Source organism: Neovison vison, chromosome 2, assembly GCF_020171115.1.
Source record: "Neovison vison isolate M4711 chromosome 2, ASM_NN_V1, whole genome shotgun sequence".
NCBI lineage: Eukaryota > Metazoa > Chordata > Mammalia > Carnivora > Mustelidae > Neogale > Neogale vison.
In genome coordinates, this window is record NC_058092.1 from 25,518,563 (window position 1) to 25,530,961 (window position 12,399).

At 47.3% G+C, this 12,399-nt stretch overlaps 1 protein-coding gene across 2 annotated transcripts in view; it reads right to left on the reverse strand.

The window, feature by feature from the left end:
* The window catches only part of CSMD2 (CUB and Sushi multiple domains 2), a 598,960-nt gene that overhangs the window by 182,505 nt on the left and 404,056 nt on the right, over positions 1 to 12,399 (reverse strand). For both annotated transcript variants that reach the window (XM_044237753.1, XM_044237754.1), the window contains 3 exons: positions 7,243 to 7,458; positions 5,632 to 5,820; positions 779 to 948 (listed from right to left, as the gene is read on the reverse strand). In XM_044237753.1, coding sequence (XP_044093688.1) covers positions 779 to 948; positions 5,632 to 5,820; positions 7,243 to 7,458 — 575 coding nt within the window. The remainder of the gene's footprint in view (positions 1 to 778; positions 949 to 5,631; positions 5,821 to 7,242; positions 7,459 to 12,399) is intronic.

A 12,399-nucleotide genomic window follows, 5' to 3' on the forward strand; every position in this document is an offset into this window, starting at 1 on the left:
TTTATTTGACAGACAGAAATCACAAGTAGGCAGAGAGGCAGGCAGAGAGAGAGAGAGGAGAAAGCAGGCTCCCCACTGAGCAGAGAGCCCGATGCGGGGCTCGATCCCAGGACCCTGAGATCATGACCCGAGCCGAAGGCAGAGGCTTAACCCACTGAGCCACCCAGGCGCCCCTTTAATCCACTTTCTTTAACCCTGCTGCCACACATGGGCTGTCACCATGGCACAATGAACTACTAGTCTTCCAAAACATATACTCAAAAATGTCCTCAGGTGCACACACACATAAGATACACTGACACACGTATGCACACACACAGGTCCCTCAAACCAAGCTAGTACATAGGCTCAGATTCACATACATGCAGAGATGTAAACATAAAAGGATTTCCATAAGCAAGTATCTACACAAATGCACATGCATATTCTATGAGCTCTTCACTGTCCAGCTTGATGATCAGAGTTCATGATGAAAAACCTGACCCACTGGCCCCTCAAGCTGAATTTATGATTATTTATCATGCAGTCAGCCTGTTCTCTACCATATATGTATTTGAGAACAGTCAGCTCCGAAGCAAACTCGAAAGCCCCATTCTTAGACTCTCACAGACCTTTCTCCTTTGGGTTCCCACTTTCTTCCAGATGAATGAGGACAATATCCTGGAACTCAGAAGGGAAGATGAAAGTGTGGGCCAATCCCACAGAAGTAAATGAGGAGGTGCTCAGCACCCTGCTGCCTACTGTCACTTACATCTCCTATGAGATCTATTGGATTTACCTTGAGGACATCCCCTTCTGACAGTTCGAATGTCCTGGCTTTAAGCTGAATGCCCTTTCCCGGCTGGGTCTGGATGGAGTAGATGCATTCGTGGTTGTTATTGTAGTTCACAGGAAAGTTGGGGGACAGCAATGTGCCCTGAGTGCCCGTGACTGAGTTCCCACACTCAGCTGCAAAGAGAATCACAATAATCTCCAATTAACCCCCATCAGCTAAATCCAGAAAAGAACTCACAGTGCTGGAGGACCTTACAAGGATGACACATTGTTTGCCTTTCTGCCTGCCCAAATGCCTGGTTGTCTGTCCATTTGCCTGCCTGTCTGGAGGACTGCTTATCAAAGTTTTTTTTGTTCTTCTTCTTTTTTTTTTTTTAACATATCTGCCCACCTGTAGTTTTGCCCTGTTTCTTTCTCTCTCTTGTTCTGTGGGTCTGTCTCTCTTCTGCAGGAATAGAAATGAACCCACCAGGCATCCTGCACTTTCTTAGTGGCATGAGGCAGCTCTTCTCCATACCTGTTCATCTAGTATCATAGCAACGCAATGACTGAGGAGGATGTCAGGGGCGGTTGGGGGTGGTCAAGTGAGGAGAGATGAATCCTTTCAGTATCAGAGGCTAGAAACTCAGAAGGGGTCAATGTTGAATAATTATTGCTAGCATCTTCCAAACTTCAGTTATTAGTCACAAGGACCAATCCCATAAGGTAGGCATAATTATCATCCCTGTTTTAAAAGTCAAGAATCTGGTACTTAGAAGTTCAGATCAAGTCTCTCCATTTACCAAGAGGAGGGGGCTGAGAATTCAACCCTCCTGGTCCTGGACTTTAAGGCCACTGAAGCTTTGGAGAAAGTTTTAGCATAGACCCACTGAAACCCTGTTTCATTCAAGCTAATGAATTCATAGCCTCCTCTCTACATCTTTTTCTCCTCCTCCAGAATTAGTCCGTCTTTCCCCATTGTTCCCATACTTTTGTTTATAGCAGTCATCACATTTTATTTCCCCAATTGTAAACATTTCTGTTTCTTCCTGTTGATCCTTTGGGGCTGGGTCCTAGTTTTGTCTCTCCGCCTCCATTCAGTGCCTGGGTGGGGTGGGCATGAGAAGGTGAAAGGGGAGGGAGCTCAGTGGCAGGGCATGGTTGCAGAGCCCCTCAGCTGTCTCTCTAGGGTCTTTAATAGTTGTAAAGTCCTCCCTCCCCACATTTCCCTGGATCGGAGCGTCTATTGTATTGCACCCTGGCTGCTTGTTACTTGCCTAAAGCCCGCACTCGAAATGTAAGTTACTTGAAGACTAGGGTCATGCTTAATGAATCTAAACTTCCAAGGCTTAGCCCAGATTGTCTGTAAAATAAATATTTGTGAAATGAGTGAATGAATGAATATGGAGGACACAGACCTCAGAAGATGTACAGTCCTAAAAATAATTAGGTTCCAGAAGGATGAATATACAAGTCCAGATGGCAGGCACATTTCTTGTCTGGACATATGGGGAATTGGGAGCACATCTTGAATCTCTGAGGTTGATGGTAGCAAGTCTGCTTTCTTGAAACCATCCCTTGGTGTCCCTATTCTGGGCGCAGTTATTGGTAGAAGGTTGTCCCTGAGGTCAACCAATGGGCTATACAGTTAACCCTAATTGTCCTAAGTCTGATGTATACTAGGCCAAGGCAATATAGATGGAGATTGTGACACAGGGACATTCAGAGCTGAGCCTCTTGTGGTCTTGGTTATACGTATGTGTGTCCTCTTGTCTCCAAGGCTGTTCCTAAGACCTCTGAAGACAGTGTCCGTGTCCCACAAGTCCTTACTTTTTCAGTGGGCCCTACTCCCTGAGCTCTGGCCAGTTCAGGACAGCTTCACTTTCCTAGGAGTTTATATAAGCCATTCCCATGCACTGAATGTTTGTGGCCTCAGGCCAAATCCATACACTGAAGCCCTAATCTTCAGTGCGATGGTATCCCGAGGTGGGCCCTTCGCAGGTGATTGGGGTTAGTGACCACATAAGCTGAGGAAATGACCGGAGCCCTCTCTCTGCCTTGTAAGGACAGCTGCTGTCTGCAGGCTGGAAGAGGAACTCGACTAGACACTGAATCTGCTGGTACTTTGATCTTTGGCTGCTTGGGCTCTAGAAACATAAGAGGTATCTGGTGTTTAAGCTACCCATGATATTTTCCTAGAGGGGACTGATCATTTGTCTTAGAGACTGTCTGCAAAGTGTCCAAATGCACATAATGAATGTGGTGAGCTGGGGCATAAGACTAAAGTGATAGCTGTGGACTGGCACCCTGCGGACATTTTCTGGGGGCCTGGAGATGAGGGTGGGGATTTGGGGAGCGGGTGCTGAGGACTGTGCCCCTGTATTACTCAGTCTTGTCACGTGGGCAGCACCCTGAAGCAGTTTTCCATTATTTCTGGAGTCACACACTATTGCTACTCAGCAATCCCTCCAACTAGGGAGAGGCATGGGGAGCAGTGGGAAAGATGGACTTTGGAGACAGACAGCTGAGTTATATCAACACTCTGAACCTCGGTCTCTTCATCTCCTTCATCTGGGCATTAATAGTATCTGTGTAAGACTACAGAGAATAAATGCATGAGATTTTATGATTAAACAAGTGAGCATGTGGGGACTGGTTAGCATACAGTAGGCTCCTAATAAGTGTGATTCCTCCTCTTTTTCCTCATTAATCCCAGGTGAAACCACTCGGCTTACCTGATTCAGAGCCCTAAGTGCCTGTGTTCTGGGGCAGGCAGAAAGCCCGAGAAGCTTCTTAGGAAGTGCGTTCACAGCATCCTCACTAGTCCTGATGCCTCTTGCCCTCTGCCTAGTTCTTAAATTTGGCTTCCCTTAAACATGGGCTTTGGCATGTTATTGGACACCTTCCCTGGCCTTGGCTTCCTGCACGATAGCTCTGGGGCTCCTGCTGCCCCAACATGCTTGTCTCCTCTCCCCCCCACAGCCCAACACCTTGATGAGGAGAGACACAGAGCTGATAGCTTCAGATGGGGCCAGTCCTTGGCCTATCACCAGGGCCGGACTCCCTGCCAGGACCTTTGCCTCGGGCACCACGGAAGGTACAGGAAGGTAGAGGGACATGACACTTGCTTCTGGGAGAGTTTCCAAAGTAACAGGGGAGGTGAGCAGATGCACTGAAAAGCTAAACACAGGCATCAGTGAAAACAAATAAATGTTCCGGAGAAACAAACAGTCATATGCGCAGGAAAGTCCTGCCACTGACTGAGGCATCTGTGACTTCTGTCATCCGCATCAGAAGAGGTCTCATTAAGGAAAGGGACTGTGTCTTATCCATCAGTCTGGGGCTCTGGAGGCAGAGGGTTCACTCTTCTCTATCATACTGGGACTCCCAAGGACAGGGCCATGTCTCCTGCTGCAGACCAGGACCCTTAGAGTCAGGGCTGTCTCTTCCACATGGACTCCAGGGGCCCCTGAGGTCAAGGGCTGTGTCAACCCATCATACCATGAATTAGAGCCCAGGGCTGTTCATCTCCTTCGCAGCAGAGAATGTTTCCTGGTAACACTGTGTGGGCTAAGTCATCCAATTTACACCCACAGTGCCCGTGGCAACTGGGAGCATCCCCAGGGTGGGCATTCCCATGAAATCTCCAGCCCGAGGCTCTGTTGCAGGGCTGGTGGTAATTAGAGGTGATTATAATTGCTGTGCATTATTAATAACACACGCAACAGAAGACAAATGTAATAATGAAAATGTTGTGAGGTGTCATGAACACACGGTAATTGGAATAATAAGTTAAAGAATGAGTTTATGTAATGAGATCAATGAGGCAAGAGTTTAAGGAGTGTGTGCATCTGTGGTCCCGGATAATCCCATTCAAGAAAATTTTCCCCCAGACCTACTTAGCTGACGATGTTTTCCTGGAGAAGGAAAGAGCTGCTGGTGGCCAGACAGACACTGAACGTGGGGGAACGTGTAGGTCTGTATTTGTGTCTCAGTCAGGGTGGGTGGAGGCTCAGGGGTTGGTTATGGGAGAAAGGATAAACTTTGGGATGACTTAACTGGCCAAAATGGAATTCTGCATCTATTTGTTTTGATGTTTGCCCTCTGGGACTGTAAAAGGTTATTGGTTATTGATAAATAACAATAAAAAGGTTATTGGGAAAATGGTGATAATTACATGGCCCCCCACTGGCTTATGCAAATTATGTCAACTACTCTGGAATGAAGCCTGTGAATTGCCTATTGTTATCTCTGTTTTATAAGCCAGGAAGCTGGGGTGGAGGGGGTTTGGTGGCCTGCCCAAGATCTAACAGCTGGTAAGTGACTGAGCGGAGACCTGACCCTGGTGACTGTGCAGCCCCAGCCCTGTCCATCTTGCCAGCCTGTTTATGACTGTCCTTCGCTGAGCCCCAGGCTCCACAGAGAGGTCTCTGGCTGGGCTGACCTCACGGGCCTTGTTGCAATCAGCACACTGCGGCTTCTAGCTCTCTGGCATATTGGGGTTTTACGCAAGATTTCACTGTAATGCTAACAGTGAGCATTCATCCAGGCTGTGTTCCATCCGGCCCTGTGTGAAGTCCTTAGTGAGCAGAGCCATCAGCCTTACAAATGAGGACCAGCAACTGTCCCCGCTCCCTGGATATCACTCTACCTCCCCATCCCCTGGGGCCCGGAGCTCGGAAGAGTCTTCTTCAGAGCCTGGCAAGGAGGTTAGGCCTCCCATTCGAGGCCCCACTGCAAGCAAGTGTGTGCTAAGGCTGTCCCCAAACCCAAGCCTGTTGGCCTCTGGGCCAGCGTGTGTTTCACCACCTCACAGCAATTAACTGACTTTTGTCCCACCCCATTAGTGAAGCAAAATGAAAGCACGTGACCACCTACCAACACACCTTGGCAGAGGCGAACTCCACAAGCGCCGTCTGCCCCCCAGGCACGTGATGCGGGCCGTGCCCTCCAGACGGTACCCGGGGAAGCAGGAGAAGATCAAGGTGTCGCCTACGCCAAACTGCAAGCCCTTCCGGATGCTGTAGGCTGGGACCTCAGGCTCCTCACAAGGCTCCAAGTCATATTCTGGAAAAGGAGCAGGAGTGCTGGGGTCAGAGACAGAATATGGAAACATATAGACACAAACATCAGGGAGAAAAGGGCCAGAGATAATGACAGACAGAGGTCAGAATACATACACACTGGCCCACAAAAGGTAAAGAGAAAAAAAAAGTGATTATAAGAAGAACAGAGGCAGAGAAACATACAGTGAGGTGAGTAACACCATGCTTCTGGTACTGGGGACGGCTCCCCACTGTAAGCAAAGAGAGGACACTGAGTTTCTGGAAGCATCCTTCCTGGAAGTATTTATGAGGGTCCCTGTGACTTGACCTTTCCCTCCTCTGACCCTTCATCCCCATATTAACTCCAAGCCTCAGGGCTCAAAGACTTTCCTGCCTCTCTCTCCCTAGGCATTGACCCAGATAAATTCAATCAGCTTGGTTCTAGAGGGTCAGAATGCATGACCCAGCCAAGGGCAACTTACACTGGGAGAAAGAATCCGAACGCTTCACTCAAACTCTGTCTCAGCAATGCTGGTGCTGGAGGCAGATGGCAAGCATGATGGAATGGCACTTATCACCCAGGGATCAGCCCAGTACCTCTAGTGAGGACACAGAAGTGACAATTTCCATTGTCCCCAAAGGTATCTCCCTTCTGGGGCACAGTGCCCCAGGGCTCTATGTACTAAAGAGAAGGAGGTTTCCTTAGATGAGGGGAGGAATAGTGGCTAGATATGTCCCTGGCCATGACCTGGCCAGGCCCATGGCAGATGGCTTCTGTTGGAGGGACAGCGTGGGGTTGAGCTGGGCCACATCCCAGTTCCTAGAGGCCAGATATCTCTTGCCCATCCTGGGAGATCCCGTGGGATGAGTAGAGACATTCTGGGAAGCAGTGGGACAAGAGTGGTGGGGTACTTGGGACCAGAGCAGTGAAGGGTCCACTTTTCTTCCTGGATGCCAAATTAAAGAGCTTTCTGCATAGGATTCTTAAAACACAGGGATAAATATTTTTACTACTAAATAAGCATTGGTGAAGAAGTCCCCAAATAAGACTCTAATATGTTCATTTCAAATCCCTTTCTTCTTCTTCCTCTTCTTTTTTAATTGCTGGGGTCATGAAACAGTGGAAGTGAAATCAGCAGAAGAATCACGTATTCCTAGGACAGGAGGGGATGTCCTAGTCCAACCAGTTATACAGGTGATTTTCAGAGTGGATCTTAAACACCTTCAGGGAAGATTCCCCCAAACACCTGCTTCCCAGTCCATCACAGGGAGGCCTCCTTGTGTCTAACCCAACAATCTTTTGCTGCAGCAAAAGTGAGGTCATTCTCCCAGGGACTGGATAGTGGATCAATGTCCATCTTCTGGGAAGACCAGAGGCTGGCAGCAGAGGGAGAGGCAGAATATTCTGCCATCTCCTCCCCCAGGGGACCCCAACATGCTTTACCTGCGAAGGTGATGTTGAATCCTTCGTAGGACATGGAGAAATCAGAAATGAAGCGGACCTGGGCAGTGAAGTTGCCATAGAGTCCAGCGCTGATGGGGGCCGGCAACCGTGAGCCGGTCAGCTGTCTCAGAGGCTGTGAGAAGCTGCCGTTCTCGGTGATGAGGAGGTAGTCGTGGCCACTCTCCAGGTGGAAGGTGTGGAATGTAAAGAACACACCTGCCAAGAGACCAGAAGGGTCCGGGTGACAAACTGAGATGGCTGCAACAGCTGCAGTGCGAGACGGGATTGGCACAAATATTTCCAGTCCATGGACGTCTACCAGTGGGTTGGGGTGTAAGCATGCACTGAGAGTCACATACGGGGGAACCAGAACGAATGTGTCCGAATGATCCAGCATATGCCATTTGGCCACAGGTCAGGGAGAAGGACACTGCCTTATGGTTGTCAAATTTGAAAGATTTATGGCTAGGTCTGTGAAAATGCTTCATAGCCTTTCACTCATTCACAGATTCTCTCATTCATTTCTCAACAAGTATTTGTATATCTGACAAGTGCTTCCTCTGGGCTAGGATCCAGGGCCAGGGAGGAGCAAGGGGATTTACAAGACATTCAACAAAGAGCTACAGTACAGAGTGACAAAAGTGCTATCAAACATCATTCAGAATGTTCCGGGGGCAGAATGGCAAGCACTAAACAAAAGCGATAATATTCACTAACATTTCGGCACTAAGTATCTGCGTGTCACTATGCTATGTGTTTTATTGCCCTGTAGTTGGCCCCTATCAATTGGAAGAGAAGATCTGAAAACCCAGTTAACCCCACCAATAACTCATCTCCATTTTACACCCAAGGAAACTGAGGCACAAAGAGAAAAGGCACGTGTCCAGGGTCACCCATCTAGCAGGTGGCAGAGCTGGGATCTGGGTGCAGTCTGATTGCAGGGTTGCGTAATAAACAGCTCCATGACACTGCTTCTCCCACTACAGAGAGAGAACAGGCAGGAGGGGTGGCCAGGTACTGAGATGGGTCTGGCGGTGAGAAAGATGGGGTGGTAGGATCTCAACACCCGAAGCAACTCTTGGACCAAATCCAGACGGCCGTCTGTGTTTGGGTGGGCCTGTGTGTAAATGCATGCCCACTCACACATCAGCACGCCCATGGGAATGTATGCTGTGGGCGTGCTAAGGGCAGGTGCTTGGCTAGACTAGGGGGGCTGGATTCACTTGCTATTCAAAGTCCACGGACCAGCAGTATGGGCCTCGCCTGCAAGCTTGTTAGAAATGCAGAATCTCAGCCTCTGTCATAGACCTTCCAAATCAGAATCTGCATGCTAACAAGGTCCCTAGGAGATCTGTAGGAACATTAAAGTTTGAGGAATACTTCTCTAGATAATTAGCGACAAGTTTTTGATAAATCATGTTTGGGTCCAAGCTCTCAATGCTAAAATATTTAAAATGTTTTCATAGTCTTGCTTCTCTACGGATGGGACCTGGTAAGCCCAGAGTTTTGGGGATTCTATGGGTGGGGGCAGGGGAAAGAGAAGCCCATAGAGGTGGTGGAACTAGGCATGCAGCTTGTAAATGCCCTGTGCCCAAGCGACTATGTTACATCTATGGACCTATTTCCTCAAGGGAACAAATCCTAAGCACCTACTAAGTGCCAGGGCTGGGCTAAGCAGTGAGAAAGATCTCTCAGTTTAGTGGAGGAGACGGACACATCCATAGTGAGAGTCCAGAATGGCGGCACAGAATAAGAGTGCTAACTAAGCCCGGAGGGTTGGGAAGACTTCACGGGGTCACAGTCTTTGACAGGATGGGTATGAGCATTTTGGGGATGTACAGGTATGTGTGCCCACGTGTATCCTATCCTCCTCCCAACACATCAACACAGGTGCACACGAGAAACTGTTCTCAGTTTACAGTGCTTGGGAAAAGGCTCAGTGGAAATGTCTTTCCCTCCTGGTAAAACAAGGGTTGGGTAGTGAGTGGATCAGACACAGTACAGGGAATTGGAGTTGATGAAGCACTAAGCCTCGCACTCTATTCTTCAGCGTGCAAACACAGCCCCTCCATAGGAGTAAACATTTGGCTGGCATTCTAAGGATGAGTAAACAACTGAGATGAAGCCCCTGGGTTTCCCAGCTGTGCTGATTGCTTGAGGCTCTTTTGGTCATTGTGAGAAAATGAAGACATTGTCACAGAGGCCCCATGTTGGAGTCTGAATCCAGATTTGGTGTGACAGATGCACACACAAACCGATACTTCACTGGCGTGACCATGTCGAATACTATGAAGGATGTGGGTACCACGCCAGGCAGACATTCAGAGCTGTGGAAAAAGCGTGGGCTTTGGGAGGGGGGAGGGACCCAGACCTGGGTCAACCGCCCATCTACCAACTGAAGGGTCTGGGCCGAAGTTGCTCAAGTGTGTCCTGAGTTCTAGTTTCCTCCACCATAACATGGGAATGATAACATCTCCTCATAGGTAACATTTAATTCTTGGAGCGAGGAACAATTAGGATAGCAGATGCAGAACCCACGGCACGGTGTCTGACCCACAGTAGGTTTTCTTTTTGCTCAGCTTGTCTAACTCCTAGACAGCCTTATGGATTGAAAAAAATTTCACTTCTGGGGTCTCAGCAAGGGCCCATTCTTTGGACTCCTGAATTAGCCATTCCCTTTGGCTGGGAAGTTGAACAATTCTGCATTTCATAGAGTTCAGAGTTTCTCCAGCTGTTCCTCTGCCTCCTGGGGATCAATCAGAGTCAGTAACCTAATGGATTTGTTAACCTGAGATACTCTTACAGGCATTGCCCTCTGCAGAAGAGTCTGGGTCAATTTAATTCTATTCATATAAATATTTCTTGAGTTCCTCATGTGTCAGGCATAGAGCCAGAACCTAGGGAAGCTGCAGGCATGTCTCCCAAAGGGCTTGGAGTCTGTGTGCGGGCAGCAGGAAGGCACAAGATCATGTGGGAGCCCATGGAGGGGAGCCCAGCTCACACCCAGGCCTCGGAAGAAAGGGTCTGGAAGGCTCATTATAGGAAGTGAGTTCAGAAGATGAAGAGCTGGCCACACAAGAGGGGTGGTGGAGACGGTGCAGGGGGGAAAGTGTTCCAGGAAGAAGAACAGCATCCCAAGACACAAAGCTCTAGAGGACAACAAAAGTCTGGGAAGTTCTAGGAACTGACAGAGCTTCAATGTAGCTAGGACTTAGTGTTTACAGGACTCAGAAGGAGGCTGAAAAAGGTGAGCAAGGGCTATAGGCTCATGCCTGCTATTTTATAATTTCAAGCTTTATACTAAGGGTCTGGTAAAACCTTTAAATGGTCCTAAGGAAGGAGTGACCGGGTCATACATCAGCGACCCTGTGTCGATTCTCTGCCTGGAACACCTCTTGTCCTGGCTAATACTTGTTCATCCCTGAAGACTGGCCCAGTTTTCAACTTCAGGACACCAACTAACCAAGCCCTAGGGTGGCCGCTGGATGTTTGCTACCTCTATCTGCTCTTGGCTGTGGTACGTTAGATGGACTCTAATCTTCTTGAAGGCAGGCAATGCCAGAGTGGTTCATGCCACTGGGTTTTCCTAGCTCCAAGGTTGAGTGCAAGTATAACATAAGCATTTGCTCAATATTTGAATCGCACTGACTTCTAGACAAAGACACATATAGAAAGGCATAGAGAAACATACCCTGCCCCGCATGATTACAGATGCTAGACAGAAAGAAAATCATGACTACTGGGGGATGTTCCTTTAAGGATTATGAGGGGATACCTTTCTTGCCCTCTTGATGCTACAGAGGAGCTTCTGGCTCCCACACTGGCCCACTCTGGCCAAGACTTGCTGGAAACAGCTCTGCAGGATGAACAAGGATGCTGCCCTAATCCCTCCTCTCCTCAAGGAGAAGGAGACAACCAGGCCTCACCCTGACTGCCTGCAGGGTCCTTTCTCCCCAAGAAGCTGCATGCCACCCTAATCCCAGTTAGGTCAGGCCTATTAGAGGCAAAAGTGAAGTCCTTAAGCACACGTGGGGAGACTTTGAGTGACTTTTCTTATAATTTTTTTTTTTTTACACAAGTAGTATAGTTTACATGTAATATTTTTATTGTTCAAAATTAGAAAAAACAAAGATAAAAATAAGAGAGTAGTGGCACTAATGTTTTGAGGTATAACTTTTCAGATACCTTTCTGTACACATATCCTGGTTTAGTTTTTATAAACTATGTTCTTTTGGCAAACATCTCTTTGGGCTTAACAACGTATTACAACTACACCTGTAGGTCTTTATTTTTTAAACTTTTTTTATTTTTAAAAAATATTTTATTACTTTTATTTTAGAGAGAAAGAAAGAAAGAGAGGAAAGTGGGCCAGTGGGAGAGGGAGGAAAGAATCTTAAGAAGACTCCATGCTCAGCACGGAACCCAACATGGGCCTCGATCCCCCAACCTTGAGATCATGACCTGAGCTCAAACCAAGGGTTGATCACTTAACCAACTGGGCCACCCAGACACCCCTACCCTGTAGGTTTTTAAATATTCTCTCACATTATGGCTTTTCATAGCTGCATAGTGTTGCATTATATATAGGTATCATATCTTTATTTAACATTTCCTCATTGACGGACAATTCTGTAGCTAACTAATCTTCCAATTAGTAAAGTATTTTAGGAAGCACCCTTGCAGCTAAATCTTGATGTACAGTTGTACTTATTTTTTTCAGATATATTCCAAGGAGTGGAATTGCTGGGTCCAAAAGCACATATATTTTGAAAACTTTTGAATCATATCATGAAACCATCATCCAGAGAATTTCAACCATTTTATACAATGTCAGCGCTGAAGAAGAGTATTCATGTCTGCACACTGTCTCCCACACTGTTATGATATTCTCTGCTGACTTGAAAAAAGAAATGGTATTTCATTACTGGTTAAATTTGCATGTCTTTAATTATGAGTGGGGTCAATGTCCTTTCATCTCTATTTCTTCTACTCTGAAGCATTTATAGCTTTGCTCATTTTACAGGTCTAGAGACCAGGTATGTCTTTCTTTAGGATTTTTAAGAGCTCTCCATGCATCAGGTTGGTAATCTTTAGTTGATTATTTATGTTGAAAATAATTTTGTCCACTTACTGTCTGAATTTTTTATGGCCCCCCCC